This window comes from Athene cunicularia (assembly GCF_003259725.1).
Source record: "Athene cunicularia isolate RWA chromosome 1 unlocalized genomic scaffold, athCun1 chr1_part1, whole genome shotgun sequence".
In the NCBI taxonomy this organism is placed as follows: domain Eukaryota; kingdom Metazoa; phylum Chordata; class Aves; order Strigiformes; family Strigidae; genus Athene; species Athene cunicularia.
In genome coordinates, this window is record NW_020799091.1 from 77806282 (window position 1) to 77825218 (window position 18937).

The window sequence follows — 18937 nt, forward strand, 5'->3', positions numbered from 1 at the left end:
TTGTTACATGTTTGATGTATCTGTGTTTTTTAAAAGTTTTCATATTTAACTGTAAATCTAAGTTTTCCAGTGGTAAATCTCTCATGTGAGGTGGTGCTCAGCTCCAGCCCATTTCCAGGGCTAGAGTCCAAATCCAAATCCCACCCTGCAGCCTGTGTGTCATGCACGTGCTTTATGCTCTATTCTAGTCATTCACATGCAAAATTTAGAAGAAATGTGTAAAAATAAGATCTGTTGGACTTTCGCATTTTATAATACTTGTATGCTTTTATGACATGGCCACTCCAAATATTTAGAACATTTTTTTTTCTTGTTTTAACTGGGAAAAATCTGTGGTTGTTTATTTGCTTTTTTTCTGCTTTGTTAAAGTTGGGTCTAGTTTAACTCTGATCCTGTAAGCCAAGGAGATATGTAAGCGTTTCGTATTTCTGTTGATCTCTGTGAGACTCCTTACCGGTGCAGGGGACCACCCATAAGAACAGTAAAAGTGTGGTCTGCTTAACCCCTGCTCAGCTATCACTGTGGGAAACTTGCGCTACCTATGGTTTCTTTCTCTCTGTCACTGTCTCTTTGCGAGCAGTCTGCAATTTTTTAAAACTCTGCTAGGGTTTTAACTCCATTTGCAAGTTCAGTGTAGGAAAGGTTTCTTCAGCTCTTCAACATGTTCTTCCTGCTTTCCAGATAAAAACCATCTTGAGTGGGTTCATTATTAGGGGCTACCTGGGCAAGTGGACACTTTTAATCAAAACAGTCACCTTGGTTCTGGTGGTATCTTCAGGCCTCAGCCTTGGGAAAGAGGGGCCATTAGTCCATGTGGCCTGTTGCTGCGGAAACTTCTTCAGCAGTCTTTTTTCAAAGTACAGCAAGAATGAAGGAAAGAGGAGAGAGGTGAGACTGACTCAAATTATCTCTAATTTCCCTGTCCTGATACTCAGTGTTTCAAAGGACTTATGTCCTGTATGCAAATATTTGCTTTGTAGGTGCTCTCAGCGGCAGCTGCCGCAGGAGTTTCTGTTGCCTTTGGGGCTCCAATTGGAGGTGTGCTTTTTAGTCTGGAAGAGGTAAGACCTGGCAGTTCACTTGCTTCAATAAATATACTTTTACTGGATGCCTATTTCTAATATTTTTCTTTATTTTTCAAATATTTCTATGCTTATTATTCTCTGTAAAACAAAATCAGTCTTTGATTTATAGTAATAAGAAATAACCAGGTGTTTTGAGTAAAAGAGCACTGGATTTCTGGAAACAAACAAATTTACTTAATCTTGAAATGTATCACTGTGCTGAGAGCTTTCTCCAGCTTTCAGCTTGCTGCTGCATGGGTTGAGCTGCTGAGAATCCATCTTACTGTCTCTAGTCAGCAACTTTGGATTTAGATTTATCAATTTTTCACTGGTTGCTGCTCCCTATCTGAAATATGAAAATGCCTTTTCTGATACCTCAGTGAACACATTTTGGCTGTGGTAAGGACTGATGTTCCCAGTAAAACCAGACATGGAGTCACAGATGAAACACATAGCAGTGGCTTACTGTGAGCAGTGCTCTAGTGACTAATTAAAGCAAACACCTTCTGTCACACTCAGTGAAGTGTTTATGGTCTCTGCTTGGTTTTAGGTAAGCTACTACTTTCCTCTGAAAACCCTCTGGAGGTCGTTTTTTGCTGCTCTTGTGGCTGCCTTCACACTGAGGTCCATCAATCCTTTTGGAAACAGCCGGCTGGTCTTGTTCTATGTGGAGTACCACACCCCCTGGTACATGGCTGAGCTCTTCCCCTTCATCCTTCTTGGTGTCTTTGGTGGCCTGTGGGGGACCCTCTTTATCCGATGCAACATTGCCTGGTGCAGGAGGCGAAAAACCACCAGGCTGGGGAAATACCCAGTCCTTGAGGTCATAGTAATAACGGCTATCACTGCCATCATTGCCTACCCCAACCCCTACACCCGGAGGAGCACCAGTGAGCTGATCTCAGAGCTCTTCAACGACTGTGGTGCCCTGGAGTCCTCACAGCTCTGCGACTATATCAATGACCCAAACATGACCCGGCCAGTGGATGACATTCCTGACAGACCTGCTGGTCCTGGAGTCTACACTGCCATGTGGCAGCTCGCCTTGGCTTTGGTGTTTAAAATTGTCATCACGATATTCACTTTCGGCATGAAGGTAAATCGGGGACAGGCACAGAGGTTGTCGTGAGCATGAGGCATGGATGGGTTGCTGTCAGCAGCTGCAGTCTATCTGGCAGAGCTTGTGTGCCTCTGACCTACACCTAGCCACACAGATGTCATTGAGATGCCTGCTGGTTCACTGGCCCACCAGCACCTTGTTCTATCAGCCCCTGTCGCAGCAGAGGGATGAGCCCTGCTTTTCCACCTTCTAGTCATCTGGGTTTTATTAAGTGAAAAAGAAATCTAGGTGGGAGTTTAAATTGTTGCCAATAAGCATTTTCAGGATGATTCCCACTGCAGCTGTCTTTCAGTGCTCTCAGGGATATGGACTATGTTGTTGTTTATCTTGGATTAATGTCTTACTGTGCCTCCAGGTAGCTATGCTCAGGGAAGTAATAGCTTTAAATGCACTGATTTGCACATTTAAAACTTCACAAAAATATAGAGGTAGATGAAAAGTTCTGTTTTTGAATATTTTTAAGCACTGGAGCTTGGAAAAAAGAGGGAGTGAGTGGGAGGACTGACAGATGCATAATTTGATTATTCTGGATTTGCAACTTCTTCCTTCCACTCCTCCCCATAAATGGGTGATGAAAGGTCCAAGAACAATTTATCCAAGCTTTCAATACATACAAAGCTGTTTGTGGTGAGTTTTATATATCTGATTGCGAGAGCCCGTATAAAACACATATCTGTCTGTCTACAGCTCTCATTATCTGAGCATTTAGTTCTGGATCTGATTGCAGCAGACAATGGGAAGTTTTTCTGAGTTATAGACTATATACCACACTCAAAGCTAAAGCATCTCATCTTTCCCTTGTACCCTCAGTTCAAGAACAGTGTTTATCTTTTAGAAGGCCTTTTATCCAAAATATAGTAGGAAGTTGGGAGTTTTGCTTTTCTTTCATGTATTCTGCATCTGATTGACAAGAACTACTAAACGGTAGAAGGCCACTCAGGACCAGTGACTGAATCCTGCTGATTCCCTGAGCAGGGAAAACAAATGGGAGATTAAGAGCACTAGGATGTCGCAGGTGTAGTATTTCTGGAGGAGGACATGAAATGAGATGCCCTCACTGCAGAAATTGGCAGCCAGTTTTATGCTTGTTCATTTGTTTAAAAATTTCTGAGTTTGGTTCTTTATTTGCTATGTGGTTCTTCATTTATTTTATATATTTAAAATCTGTTAGAAGCAATTGACAATTTCAACTATCCTGTAAAAGAACAGACAAAATAGCTTTACCCACCAAATCTAGAAGACTTAATCCAACTGTATCAGCAAAATTAACACTATATGCTGGGGAAGACAGTGCCTGCTGTTACCAGCCCTAACACCCCGGGGCCATGCTGAGGTTGTTAGTTTAGTTGTCTAGGAAGCCCAAGGTATATTTTCAGAATTAAAAAAATATAACAACCTTTTGTTTCTAAAAAAACAATGAAAACTCCATGCAAACCCTTGCAACAGATCTGAGTTGCCTTCTCCACCAGAAAATTTGTCAACAACTTGACAGGTGCACTTGTCACCTAGGAGGAAGTGCACTCAGCCATGGCAAAGTGAATTTTAATTTTTTTCTCTCTTTTTTTTTTTTTCCTCACTTAATTTCTGGTTTTTAATGATTTGTGACTTGTCTATGCAGCAGACAACAACTCACAGAGCTTCCTGGAAAATATAAAACAAACTGACATGAAGATGTAACTGCCTCTGAGCCATCAGCATGCTTTTTCTAAAATTTTATTCTGTTTGACATTTAATTTAAAATCTGGTCTGATTTAGCCTGAAAGACTAGTAATAAAACTGTAAAGTACTCTGTGTGATAGAGGGTGAAATCAAGATGTTATTTGCAGTTAAGCTTATTCTCAAGCCCATGACAGAACCATCAGCAGCTCCTGACTTCCTGCTGAGGAAGCAATAAAGGCAAAATCAGGAGCATCTTGTCTTTAAAAGTAGACTGTTATTCAGAAACACTGTCTATCAAGTTCAGTGTGATGCAGCAGGTAGGATTCAAAATTACTTTTAAAAAGGGCATCAACATTTTATAAAACTATTAATACACATATAGTCACACAAACTCAGTCACTGTAGAAACCTATCTCAGACCACAGGAACATCACTGTAGGCTGCCAAAAGGCTATTGCCTCTGAGCTAGCATTTAATAAGGAAACTGGATTTTCTTGACACTAATAATTAATTGGTTGATCAATAATTTCATTACTGGTCATTTTTGTCAAGGCGCTCATGTGTCTATATTTTATTCAAGATTCCTTCAGGCCTCTTCATTCCCAGCATGGCTGTTGGAGCCATGGCTGGGAGGATGGTTGGGATTGGAGTAGAGCAGCTGGCGTATCACCATCATGACTGGATCATCTTCAGGAACTGGTGCAGGCCTGGGGCAGACTGTGTCACGCCGGGACTTTATGCTATGGTGGGAGCGGCAGCTTGTTTGGGTACAGTACCTGCTGCTCATTACTTCATGCATGGACAACACTGATATTTGGGTACCTACAAATTGTTTGAGAGGGCTTTGTGTTTGGTGCTATGCTGGCATTTCTGGACATAATAGATGTGATGGGTTAAAGCATGGGCAGCTTCTTCAAATGAAGTGGTCTCTCCAGTGATCTGCCAAGTAATCAACAAAACAGAGGCTTGTAGTCACTAATGCCTACTCCTTGCAATCTGCCAAAAACCACATAGAAGGAAATCAAAGTTAGGCTACAGGTTTCCAAGAAGGAGTCTTTTTGCTTGTTTTGGTTTGGATGGGGTTTTTTCCATGTAATGAAATTCACTGTAGCTGTACTATAGCTACTGCCTTGTTTAGACTCTGGTCTCTTTCAGTGCAGGGAAGAAAATATCCAGCTCTGGCCAAATTTTAAGCTTCACAGAGGTAGATATTCTGGGTCTTATTTTGTCTGTGTGTCACACTATGATCAACTGGGCTGTCTTTTGGTTTTTGTTTTGACCATAGGTCAATTTCTGATAACATTCAATCAGTAGGCTTTATTGTATATAGCAGGAATGATCTGTTAACTATTAAAGCAAGATCATTGAATAATACCTCACACATAAAATTTCTAGTCATAGATGCAACAGGAATGTTACAAGCATACCATCTGAACACGTTTTTGCCTTATCATATCTTTCCCATTCTGTACTTGTATGTTCTCCCTCCTTTTGTTGTTGTCGTTGATACCATCATTAGGTGATGAAATAATAGCGGGGAAGCATAACACATGATTAGTTAAATTGGGTAGATTTGAAATGGAAGATGTACTCAGGGAAGAGCTGGAACAGTTTCTGTTTTGGAGTGTCTTGTTAGAAAAGTAGGATCATTTATGTGATCGGTTATAGAGAAAGGAAGGGTGGGATTTGTCTGTCTAAATTTAGTGTCTGTAATGTAGACAACAACATCTGAGCTAGCTGTGTTAATACACTTCATAGTCAATACAGAAAAATGAGATACTGGAAAGATCAGTCTCATCTGGCAATAAATCTCTAAAACCTAGCAGATGTATTTGGCATCAAAGGTGACTGTTTTTCTCCAGAGATCATAAAGGCAGTCTGGATGCCCCTTTGGATGTGAACACCTACAGCACTGTAGACATACTAAAGTAACAAAGAGGAATCTTACTGTCAAAAAGGATAAAGCATTTCTCTTGTCTATAAATGATCTTAATGTTCAGAAAAGAAATGACACACGAAAATTTTGCTCTGATATTCCAAGTGATCTGCTAGTCAGCCATCACTTCCTCTTTCAAAAGGTTCAAATCAGGTTGCAGTGATTTTAGTAATATGGTGAGACATACAGCAAAATGGTCACTGCTCATTCTTAAGCCCAAAATCTGTCTCCCTTAGAGTAAGATGTAGAGCAAGTATTAGATGATCCTTACTCTGGTATCTGCTCTCAGCTTTTCGGAGTCAGAAGTTTAAGGCATTCCTCAGATGAAAGTCATATCCGGATCATTGTGTTGAATAATCAACAATTTAATTTTCCTGTATGCTGCTAGATTAAAAGCATCTGTTAATGACCTGTTTGCTGATTTCTCTCATCTAAAGTGGTGCTGTTTTTTTAGGCCTAAAAATAGCAGACTTACTACATTTACCTTTTGAACAAAGGCAAAGAAATGTTACCTAATAATTTAGTGAGACATACACACTTGTCTACAGTTATATGATTATTTTTATCCTTTAATGTAAACTGAAGTAGTAAAGAGCTTGCTTATGAAATTAATACAGAAAGACTAGATTCAAAAATATAGCTATGGCCTGTCTACAGCTGCATGCCTAGATGGCCTCAAACCAAGTTGTATACAGTTCAAACTGCATGTTATACTGATATCAAAGGCTAGACTTTAAGCTGTAATGTAGCTCTTGCAGTGGCCCTAAACTATCCTTATGCAGGATTTTATAACTATGTCATGCCCAAAGATCTCTTCAGTATGAACATGACAGGTAAACCAGTGTGAAGGGCAGCTCTCAATTCTCCTGCCTGCCCCAACCACGGGACCTAGCTGATCCTTGGAGCCGTTTAGAGGGCTAATGGCAGGATTCTGTTCTAGTTTCTCAGGTATCCAGTATAGCTGATTTTTTGGCATGCTTTCTGGTTTGATAGCTTAGTCTTTTAGCATTCATTATTTACTTTCCAATTTTAGCATCTTTGGCTTGAGCAAGTTCACTCAATCTTTCTGATAATTGCAGTAGATGAAAAATCTCTTTCTTCAGTGAAATGAGACCAAAAATACTTCACAAAGTGTAAGGGCTAAGTAGTCAGCATGAATACTCTCATGCCTTTTTGAGTGTAATGCTCCAAAATATAAATTAATTGCTTAGCATGCATACTTCAAGAGCACTGAGTGAAACTTGACTGCTTTCCTTGTTGGCAGGTGGTGTTACCCGAATGACAGTCTCTCTGGTGGTGATTATGTTTGAGCTGACTGGAGGCCTGGAGTACATCGTACCTCTTATGGCTGCAGCTGTCACAAGCAAGTGGGTAGCAGATGCCTTTGGGAAAGAAGGGATCTATGAAGCTCACATTCATCTGAATGGTTACCCATTTCTGGATGTGAAGGATGAATTCACCCACCGAACCCTGGCAACTGATGTCATGAGACCAAGGCGTGGTGAAGCTCCTCTCTCTGTTCTGACACAGGACAGCATGACAGTGGAGGATGTCGAGACATTAATCAAGGAGACTGACTACAATGGCTTTCCAGTAGTGGTTTCGAAAGACTCGGAGAGACTTATTGGATTTGCTCAGAGACGAGAACTCATTCTTGCAATAAGTGAGTAGAGTATCAGTGTACATACACGTTTGATTTTGATAGGGTAGGATGTTTCTAATGTCATCGACCTTGGAGAATGGATAAATAAGAACTAAACCTAACTTTTTTCCCCAAGTCTGGCTTTTACTAGTTGCTAGGACCCATAGCTGGAAGCTCTTCAATTGCAACAGAACACCTACTAGACTTCTGTGGGCTTGACTTCTGTGAGATTAATTTTTCTGTCACTTACGACAGTACGATACAATTCTGCTAGAGACAACAGAGATAAACCTGACTCATATGGCCAGAACTTTTGTAAGAACCAGATCAAAAGCCACTGCAGTGCCAAGCTTCCTGCAGTCACCATGGGCTGCCAGCAACAGCTGGAGCAGTCATGAACTCTTGTCACCCTGTGATGAAGTACAAGTCCCTGTGCTTCTTTCTGTGGCACTATCTCAAATTTTCTCACAGGCAGGCCCTTTTATAGTAGGGGTGGGAAGCTCTTCAGTGGAGGGTGTTGTTTGGTAAAGATGGCTGAGTTTTGTCAAGCACCCAGTGGATAGATGGCTGGTTACCTGAGAGCCCAATCCAGGTAATTACGGGTTTTGACGTATCAGGTCCTTTCCTGGTTGGCCTGATGGCTAGGTGGGGATTGAAAAGACAGGTATATTGGATGTTCCCTCCTTTCCTGTACCCAGGGCATCCAGAGCTGCAACAGTCTGTGAGCCTGTCACATCAACCTCCCGGTCCACTCCCAATTCTGGCAGTCCTGTGCTGTTGAGGGCCAGGTGAGCAGGCAGGTAGGCTGCTGGCTGGGCATGGTTGCCTTATACTTTGCAGGGAAGTGGAATTTCTGGCATATCCAAATCTCCTTGACATGGAATTATTCCTCTCTGTGTGGGCCTGTCTCATCCCTCTGCTTCAGGTACCTTTAAAAAGCTGTTGTCTCAGATGGAAAGTCACATATTCCTTGGAAAAGGAACACATCCAGGGTTATTTTAGACGGCTAGTTTCCTGCTCACTTCTCACAAAACTAAAATGAAATTTGAAACAACAGTGCTCTTTAAAGCACACTTTTTAAAATGTGTATTTATTTTTGTCTCCTGGATGTAAAAAGACTCAGTCTGATTAGACCTAAAATTTATAATCATATGTTTAAGGACACTCAGCTATTACTTTATTCCCTTCTTCTCATCCCATAGTGGTAAGTCATCAGTGCTGCATCAATACTACATGCAGAAGAGGAAAAGAAATGACAGTGCCCACTTTTCTCCCCTTAAAATGTAGATCAGAATTCAGTAAGAAATTATTTTCTTATTTTTTCCCTTCTGTGGTGTAAGTTACCGTTTCAGTTACAGAAAATAGTTCATTAACTTAATTAATTTTACATTTAGTTACATCACATCACTTACTAATTTCTCAAAACAGGAAAGTAGAACAGACCTTAACTACCAGTTCTACAGCTCCTCTAATTGTACAATTGTAATTTAACTTTCAAGGGGTGTGGGAATCTAGCTTTTTCATTAAAAGCCCACTATCACTAGTTGCTTCTTTCTCCCTCCTCCAAAAAGAAGCAAAAAAAGTCTCCATGAAGTTATAATCCTTTGTGTACCAATCTCAGTATAAGAGGATTTTAAAGACACCAAAATGAAGTCCAAGGCTGATAGCTCCAATACTCCCTTCAAACAAATGATTTTCTCAGAGGGCTAATCTTCCTTTGGCAGTAACAAAAGATGCCTTGTATGGCCAAGCTAGGAAAGTAAATATGTGTCTGATGTTTCACCAAATGTGTAAATGACAAGAGCTGATACCATTTAAAAGTATTTTATCCTGCTTTTGCTAATGATTTTGGATGTCTTCTGCATTCCCCTGTGAGAAGTAAAAAAACCTTAATAAGATGTATTTAGCCTACCCTGTGTCTGGCTTTTACATTGTCCATGCCATGTTATGGCTGTAACACTTGCTGCCATCCTAAATTCATAGACTTTTGCATCTCCCTTGCAGGGAGCTATGTCAGTGGAAAAATTGCAGAGCCTTCACTTTAAAAGCAGAAAAATCAGATATATCTGAAGCGAGTCAGAGAAGTTTGAGGAACTGAGTCTTTTGATTCAGGTCGTAAATGCAACATGGCTGAATGGGCTTGCTAGAAGATATGTGATATACGTGTTCACACACATCTCTCTGCCTTGTGAGTTACCCCTATGTAATTTCTTTCTTACTAAGTGGAGCACTAAGCATGCTCTAGAAATTCATCCAGTCCCTGTAAAGTGAATGGCAGTGCCACTTCCAGTTGCTCAGAAGCACCTTCAGGATTGCATCCTTCCACTGGTCCTTGTTGAGCTGGTAGGCAGGTCAGGTGGACAGTTACCCTCTGGAAATAGGTGTCCACATTTTAGATGGCACCTGCTTTACAGTCTTATGGAGGGCTGTATTTGACCCTGTAAACCTCTTCTTAAATTTGGCCAGCTTGAGAGGCATTGTACAAAAGGCAGAGTCTTGGACACAAGCCAGGTGGCCTGTATAATGTACTTCTTCCAGTGTGGAGTTGAGAAAGCAATGTAGTTAACATAGGCTGTGAACTGCAAAATTCTGAATATGAGAGGCCATTTCACATTTGGGAGAAGTAATTCACACTCTAGCTATGACAAGAGCCTTCTGCATAGATTAGTCTGTAAAACTAGACACTGTCATCCATTTGCTTTGCTCTTTCTGTTAAGGTATATCTGTTTTTCTTACCCACTGACTGCAAAAATAATCTGTTCTTTTTTACCTTTATTCTAACTCCTCCATCCAGTGAGACTGCATACAAAGTCCCCCATTTTTCTGATGCCAATGAATTTGCTCAATAGTACTACATCATTCAAATTTCTCCAGAGGGATGTTTGACTTTGAAGAGTGAAGTCATGGCTTTGGCTAATCATTGTTGTCCAGGGTTGTTGCTGTCTTGGGAACAGCAATGTGGTAACTGAAATGCTTGGGCCTGTTACTTTGGGTGCAGCTTTGGGAAGGAAATACCTAGCTGTCAAGGGTTTTTATCAAAGGGTGGGAGTTACCTTCAGTTTGATTAATGTTACCTCTTAGCACAGATCATATATCAAAGAGCTATGCAGGCGTATTCACACTTGAAATCAGATGTATGAATCAAAACAAGATGAGACAAAGTTAGCATCATTCCTATAAATAGCAATAGGGCTTGTAATATGTGGGGTGAGAAGGTTGAAAAATCATATACTGTACTGATAATAGGTTTGAGCCAGCACTGCTCCAGTTCCAGAAATATTACAAGACAATGATCGTTAAAGGGAAAAAATGCAGCTGGAACATGTTGAAAACCATTACTGTCTATATATTAGAAGTCACAGGAGCAGGTTTCTGCACTTTGATTAATGGCAATGAACTCCAAGAATATATACATATGCTTTGAGTATGTCTGATTTGCTGTACCTCTCAAGAACAGAAGCAACCTATATTAATCAAAGATAATAATTCTGACCATTTCCAAGAATTTATACACAAAATTAAAAAAAAAAAAGAAAGAAAGAAGAGTTAAACCCTCAGAGCCAAACTCATGATATGCTTATTCTGGGGAGAGAGAAGTTGTCTATCATTTGGAAAACCATGTCGTATATTGTTTGTGCCCTGTAGGGTCGAGTAGAAGTGAGGTAAACACTACAAAGAAAATAAAATACTCCAGTGCTAAGAATTCTTCTTGAAGCATACTTTAAAGTTAAAGGCTTATTGATCGTGTAAACTCCAGATGTAGTGTGAAGTTCCCTTCCTAGTTTGATCAAAGCATGAATGATAGCTTTTGAACTTTTGAAAGTGATCAAATATGTACTGTTAAGAAAAATGTATCAAACTCATTTACTGCTATATATTGTTTCTTCCTTTACTATTTAAGTAGGATGCTATTTTTTTCTGACCTTTTAAAATCTAGTTATGCAAACTCTATTTAAGGAATTAAGTGCAAAACCACAAAAGTCACCCTGTATGCCAGAGAGGTGTGCTGGTCTAGAACAACATCCTGAATGCCTAGGATGTGAGTTTGTCTTTCCCTAGCTTTGTGTTCTTACATCCATTCACTATGCCCAGATTTCCCCAACTCCACTGACAAGTCTGGGAACAAGTATACTGCTCCAAGCCAGCTGGGACTGTGCACAGCTGTTGACTCCACTCCTTCAGGCATATTATGCAAGTTTCTGTTGTGATTCTTACAATGGAGGAAATGATATAAAATCCTTTGAATTTGACAGACGTCAGTTTACCAGTGTTTGTGAATGCAATGAGCTGCATATTTATTCAGAAAAACATTATCCTAATAAGCAAAAGTATGTTTGTTAAAAGATCGCTTAACATTTGCTTCAAGGGAACAATGTCTCGAGGAAATTCAAGTTTGCTCAGTAACCCCAACTTGTGGGACTCAGTACATTAAAGACAAAAAGCAACTACTACCTTTGCTTTCCAAAGGAGGATATTTTTGTTTTTTTTGTTACCAAGCCTAACTCACTGCCTACCTTGATCTTTCTGTCATACAGAGAATGCAAGACAGCGTCAGGATGGGGTGGTGAGCAACTCCATCGTGTACTTCACCGAAGACCCCCCAGAACTGCCACCCAACAGTCCCCATCCACTGAAGCTGCGGCGCATTCTCAACCTGAGCCCTTTCACCGTCACTGACCACACACCAATGGAGACCGTGGTAGATATTTTCCGGAAACTGGGACTCCGGCAGTGTCTTGTCACTCGCAGTGGGTAAGTAGAGGCTGGGTCAAGCACACTTAGGAAGTTTTCTTTGGCATTAACATAAACACTGTTTTTCCAGTTTAAAGCCAAGTATAGATAGTAACTAATTAATTAGCACATCTGAAACAGTCAAGGGGGTATTTTGATTTTGTCTATTTTGTGAATGGAAGAATTAAGGGAAGTATGCCCAGTGTCTCTCCAGGACAGCAAAAGAAATTAGACTTGGAATGAAAATGACCTTTGCCAGGTGTCATGTTTCATTCTGTTGTCTCAAATCCTTAGTGTATCATCATTTAGATAAGGTAAATACAAAATAAACCGTTCTGATTCCCACTATTGTTCAGGTTTCAACAGAGACAGATCTGTCAAGTTGTATTGTTTGCAAAAGATATGTCTGTTTCTAGCCATCAAACTAAATTAGATGCTTGTGAAGAATGTGAAAAGGATGCCAGTGGAAGAAAATTAATCTGTTCAGCTTTAATGGAAAATAAAAAGGTGTGTAAACCAAAAGTCTACAAAAAATAGCCAAAGAAGTACAGGTATACATGAAATTAGAAGAGTAAGAAGTGCACTGTGTAGACTAGAAGTAACACCCCATCATTCCAATGGGATTTAAGCTATTTTAGGATCATTGCTCATCCTGGGATCTAGCAGTAAGAAGAAACTTTACACCAGGATAGCAAAACCAGAGCCATCATTTTCAAATGCAGAAGATAAAAATTTAGTTTTCTGTAAAAAGCCTTTTTGTTATTCAAAAATACCGCATATCAACTGTTACTATAGATGCAGCGTCCTCAGCATTAAGAAAATAAGGACTATTATCGGGACACAGAATTAGGTCCTGATCTTAGGTTCCTGGGTTTAGAAATTATGATCTTGAGTTCTAGCACTTACATGAAATGGAAGGTGGAAAAACTGTAACAATTACATAGTTTAAAAAATTCAGTGTCTTGTGTACTTCAAAGACTGGAATTAAAAGCCCTTGAATCTGAGGGTTAGGAAATTTTTGACTCTTGGGGCCAGACGTCCCATAGACCTTATCTTTCCTGACAGATATAATTCATTTAGGATCATATAAATGAGAAATTATCACTCAAAGGTGAAGAAATTACGCTGTTGAACAGTGAGAGTTTCAGAAAGTCCATTCTTTAGCTTAGTTTATGTATTAATAAGCCCCATGCCCTAGCTCAGGGCGCTGGTGCCTTGGTTTTGAGCTGTTGGTCCTCTGCAGCCTGAGCCTAAGGAAACTTGTTACTTTGTCATACAAAGTGTCAGTAGTTGTACCTCCTCCCTCAGTCATGTTCCCAACAAAAAGAGATAACAACCCAAAGTATTTAACTTGATGAAGTGAGAATGCTTTTAATGAAAGATAATCATTAAGGAATGGATGGGATAGACAGTGCTATATGGAAGCACTCACAAAATGTCCCTGCAGATGAACAGGAGAAAAAAATGCATGATATGTGAGATGATTGTTGACCTTTCCTTTCCTTTTCTCCTCTAGGAGGCTGCTGGGTATCATAACTAAAAAGGATGTATTAAGACATATGGCTCAAATGGCAAACCAGGACCCTGAATCTATCATGTTTAACTAGACTGGTAAAGGAAGAAGAAAGTAACCCCAAAGGAATCCCTTTTAGATTATCACAAAGGCTGTGTTTGCTGTTTCATTTTGGTTAAAGAGAAAATGTAATGTGTATGAGGAATGGACCAATATGCCTCTGACAGAGGGAGTGGATGCAGGATGGCATTTATTTAATGAGGAAGGCAGTTTAGAAGCTCTGAGCAGCTGCAGACATCAAGCTGTGTTTCCTTAATAAGATTCCCAACAGCTCAGTTGGAGTGTCGGTGGATGTAAGTGATGTGGTGCTTAGAGACAAAGAGCCAGGAGCACCAGTGGGATACATCAAGGTGCACAGTAACTCTCGAGGCAGGTGTGAAGACTAGCAGACACTGTTTATCTACAAGCTGTTAGAGACAAAGATTTGTGTTCCAAACTAGAGAGTGTGTATGAGAAACATCAGTTGGTTTTGTTACTAAAATCATGGCTATTTATTTGCTACTCAATTATACTGTTTTCATGAGGGAAAAAATTGTCATATTATAAATGAAAAATTTTGTCATCTTCATTTATTTTTGTAAAAGTTAAGTGAATCAGGACTGGAGTTAAAGGAGGAAGAACCCACTTCAACTCACTTTAAAACATAGTGTCCCCGCTCCCTGCTTTAGTCCTCTGAATTTTATACAGTTTAGCATTTCTGTCAATCAGCTTCCCTTTATTAATGTTAAAATGTGACTTATTTGTAAGGATTTATTATTTCTCTATGCAATTTCGCATACAGGTACTGTAATATTTAGTATTACATGGTTTGCTGTGACAACAGAAAAAAACATAGAAGCTCATGGAGGAATTTTCAAATATGCTAAAGTGAGACAGGTATCCAGCTCTCATCAATATTAGTGACAAGAGATTGAATCCCTCACCCGTCTCCCATTGTGTACATCATCATTTTCAAAAACTAATGAAGTTCTGCATTGATTCCTGATTCTCCATTTAGTTCCTTTTTGTCATTGCTATTTCTTGGCATTTGCACCTGCCAAGAGATTGCTGAAGTTAATTTAACAGTCTCAGATGTTTATTCTGTAGCAGATCTACTCCTTATGCAGGTGTCAGTCATAGGACTGTGGAATCCATTCCCACAACACTGTGGCTGGATAAGATCAAAGGGACTGAGAATTCAAACAATAGCAAACCTTTAATTATTGATCTGTTTGCAGCAAGAACGTAAGATTTAACAGCCCCTGGTAGGGGCCTCCAATCTGCTCAGGTAAAAATGCTAAGTTTTCCTAAACCCCTGTCCTGGTCCTATGTGAGATGCACAGAGTCATTGTCTGTGTTAATATACTAGCACTTTAGTGGTACTGATGTTAGTAACAGAAGACCAAATTCTACTTGCAGTAACACATAATCCACACTGCCTAGTGTTTGATTTATAACTATAGGCTTGAAGACTGGAGAGATGTTGCACCCTGACTTAGATGTCTTGAATCTCCTTCAGACCATCCAAGAGTCTGGTCCCTTCATATAGGCATCTGAGACCTCTGGTATTTTTGTTCAAATTCGTACAGATAGCAGTAGCTCCAGTCCATTGCATCCAGATGGTCTTCATGGACAGAGATGGGGGGAGTCCTTTCATGACAGAAGAGTCTGTTGCTTACTCCAGACAAAAGCTAGATTGTTGATCCAACTTACAGGCAATGTGCGTGATTATTGTGTCCTGAACTGAGAAAGCTAGCCAGGTGCACTGCCAGTTAGATGCCCAAAGTTACATGTCACAAATTCCTCCTCTTATCTCAGGTGACCCTGCTTCCTTCTGGCAAGTATCCAAAGCATTCACACAATGTATGGCCCAAATTGTTGAAGTAAATAAATGGAAGCAAAGGGATAATTTTAATCTGCTAAATACTCCATTTAACAATAGTGTTTGCAACAGACTGACATAAATATATGTAGCTCTGGCCAAAGCCCATAAATATTTCAGTGTATACTTTTGTTAACTGAACATCTGCAGTACAATGTATTATTAAAGGGATATTGTTAAAACTATGTAAACTATAAAACTGAGCAACCCTTTCCTTCTGAAAATAGGAAATATGACATAATTTGTTGTTTCTTTATGTTTTTCTGTGAAGCTGTCATCAGCAAAACTCATAAAAAAAACAAGTCAACAGTCAAGCTCATAAACACTGGATTCCCTCATGTGAACAGAGATGCCATCATAAAATAAGACCAGTTCATTCCCACAACTAAACCCAAGCAGAGCTTAGTACAAGTGTCAGTTTCTACCCCAAACTACTAGAATCTAAGGGATTTGGACTAAGATAAATACTTTCGAGGGCAATCTTGTTCTGAAATTAAAATTGAAGGATTGTGTTCTGCTTTTAACTTTTATAGCTCTTACTGTTAATAAATGTTTGATGAACACTTTCTCCATCTTTCTTTATGTTTACATAGGAACAAGAGTGCATACTCTCTTGAACACTTCTAAATACCTCTTTTGCTCATAAACCAAGAGAAATAAATTGGGAAGTGGATTAATCTGCTATTTGAAAACAAACTCAAGGCTTCATGTATGTCAGGGAAAATGACAAGTCTAAAGCCTTCTCTGTTAGTGAAGAAAACTTCAGTCCATTTTGCCTTCTAATGTAGTCCATGGCAGAGCTAAGTCTGAAGAGTGTTCATAGTACTGAAGGCAGTGTTTGATAACTGCAACCAGGATGGTATATCAACACTGAAAAAAATTGTCATTTCCTGAGGAAAAGAAAACCAGAGTCACCTAACTGAGGTTAAACTGGCCATGAATACAAACTCACTTGGGTATTGACTTGGGTTATCAGCTTAAACTCAGTCTGTGGCTATGCATAGGCATAAACTTGTGTGGCTAATTTCCATTAATACCCAGAGGCCTGATCCACTAAAACCAACAGTCAGCCCTGTCACTTTGTCTTATTATACTGTATAAGAGGAGCATTAAGGACTTAAGAAGATGATCCATAAAAAAAGCATGGTGGTTTGTAAGAAAAAACAACAGAAGGAATTGAGATGTATACACTTACTGCAGGTGCAGTTTGACCGTGGGACTACCCTTCAAGCAGAAGACAGGTAAATGGGTGTACAGCTCTTTTCTATCAAACACATTCCTCTTTCGATGGAGTGGTTTAAATATCTAACGGATCAAGGAAAAAAGCTTTGGAAGTATAACTGTACATGGGTGGTTAGACTGATGCTCCTTCTTCCAGTGTTTGTTCAAAATATGTTAAACCCCTTAGAAGGGACCGATATATAGCTCTCCAGAAATGGTAGTCACAGCTAACTTCATCCGCTTGGTATTTTCAAGGCTAAGGTGATGCTAGAATGACAAGAAAGGTTCGGAAACTGGACAGACTTTGCTAATTAGAAAATTTAGCACTTCAGACACTTCCAGAGATGATAATTGGCTGTAAGTCTTTCTGCTGAACTTCCTCCATGCTACAGTCTTCATTGCTCTTTTAGCCTGAGTGGCTGAATGGGGAACACTATTAATACAAATTAATAGCATGCTTTTCTGAAAAAATGCAGTTCTGATGTAATGATTTAATGTATTTCCCCATAACAAGCCCATTATCCGTTGCTGCCATATGTATTCTCAAATACATCTCAGAAGTTACTGAATAGAATCCAAGAGGCATAGATCTCAGCCTTAAGTATTCATTTGAATTTTTAGGGCTCAAGATAGTCACGTAGCCTGATCAGTCTGAGAGTTACGTAAGTACTTTAGTATATAGCGCTCACTTTATGCAACCTCAGTTCAATCTTCATGTTCAAGCAGTTGGACTTTGAAGATGTCAAACTAAACAACAGAAATTTTTGGATGATGCAAAATCAGTATTGTACCTTTGTTTTGCATGAACTCTGTTCAGTTACATTCAGCTGCTGATGTGTACTTGAAGCAATCTGTACCAGAAAGTTTATTATTAGAGAACATGGATGACATTAGCCAGAGCCTTTGGCTGTAACAGTGATATTAATTCTTAATTCTTATGCTTTGATGGAGCAGAAAAAGAATGTTTAAGAGTTACAGGAGACCCACTGATTCTGTGTTGGAATGACACTATAGTTATGAATATTGTTTTGCTTTGTCTTTGTTTTTGGTTTTTTATTGTAGAAAAATGGTATATATGTTGCACCTTATCAGAAACAATGTTTGGACTCTATTTTTAAAATAAAACTGACTTACAGTACTGGAAGCATTTTTTGAACCTCGTACTAACTGGAGAAGTGTTTCACTTAACGTCTCTGTATGATTTTGATGTTACTTTTCCCACCTGTAGGGATAAGTCAAGCCTGATGAATGATTTAGGATATCTAATTCAGTTGCAGGTTAGTTAATATTAAGTAGGGAGTTCACACAGTGGACTTCACAGAATCAGCCTTGACTGTTGGCTGTTTTATTTTCAGAGAGAGCTGGTTTTTACTTCAGCATTATAAATCCTTTGCTAAAGAAATCTAAAAAGAGAAGAAAAAAGATTTCTCCTACCAGGGTGTTCTGTTTACAATAATCATGAAACTTCTTTAAAGCTAGACTTGCAAAGCCCTTATGATTTCAGGTTTTGTTTATATTTTTTCAGTTGCATTTTAATCCAAAAATAAGCTCAAGGACTGAAAATAGCAGGTTCAGTCATGCCCATTTAACTGGATGAGACATCTCTTAAATCTTTGTCAGAGGCTAACTTTTAGGAAGTAGCAAAGAATATGGGCTTCATCCTGATCAATGTACTAATCAAGCAAGTAGAAAGGCACTATAGCTTTGTGCAAATGAGACGTTAATCAATGGTTTATCCAAAAGGAGCATTACATATTTCAAGATGTGCTCCAGAGAACAAGTTTGATAAAACTGATATATCAGCAATATCCTAGTTTAAGTTAAATTATTAATTTCAGAAGCTGGTGCTGGAGTCTCAGCAGCTCCAGCTTCTTCTATGGATTTCTGTGGCCCTAATGTGGCCTAATGCACACACTGAAAAGCCAGGAGGCATCAGATGTGCAGCAACTTAAGTAGTAATAGTTCCTGTAGTTTGTAGTTGGTCACTAGGGATTAAGCCTTAGACCTACCTGTCATCACTTGTGATGGGAAATGGAAGAGAAAATGTCGAGATGAATTCGGCGCTGCCCTGTTACATCTGTGCATCATGTATCCTGGCCTAGGTGCTGATTTTGTCCAAACCAAATAGCC

At 39.4% G+C, this 18937-nt stretch overlaps 1 protein-coding gene across 4 annotated transcripts in view; it reads left to right on the forward strand.

The window, feature by feature from the left end:
• Positions 1 to 17567, forward strand: part of CLCN4 (chloride voltage-gated channel 4) — a 43188-nt gene extending 25621 nt beyond the window's left edge. For all 4 annotated transcript variants that reach the window (XM_026840997.1, XM_026841015.1, XM_026841005.1 and 1 more), the window contains 7 exons: positions 682 to 888; positions 981 to 1061; positions 1615 to 2160; positions 4424 to 4610; positions 7044 to 7442; positions 11957 to 12173; positions 13669 to 17567. In XM_026840997.1, the coding sequence (XP_026696798.1) occupies positions 682 to 888; positions 981 to 1061; positions 1615 to 2160; positions 4424 to 4610; positions 7044 to 7442; positions 11957 to 12173; positions 13669 to 13759 (1728 nt within the window). In that variant the 3' untranslated portion in view covers positions 13760 to 17567. The remainder of the gene's footprint in view (positions 1 to 681; positions 889 to 980; positions 1062 to 1614; positions 2161 to 4423; positions 4611 to 7043; positions 7443 to 11956; positions 12174 to 13668) is intronic.
• The last annotated feature ends 1370 nt before the right edge of the window (positions 17568 to 18937 follow it).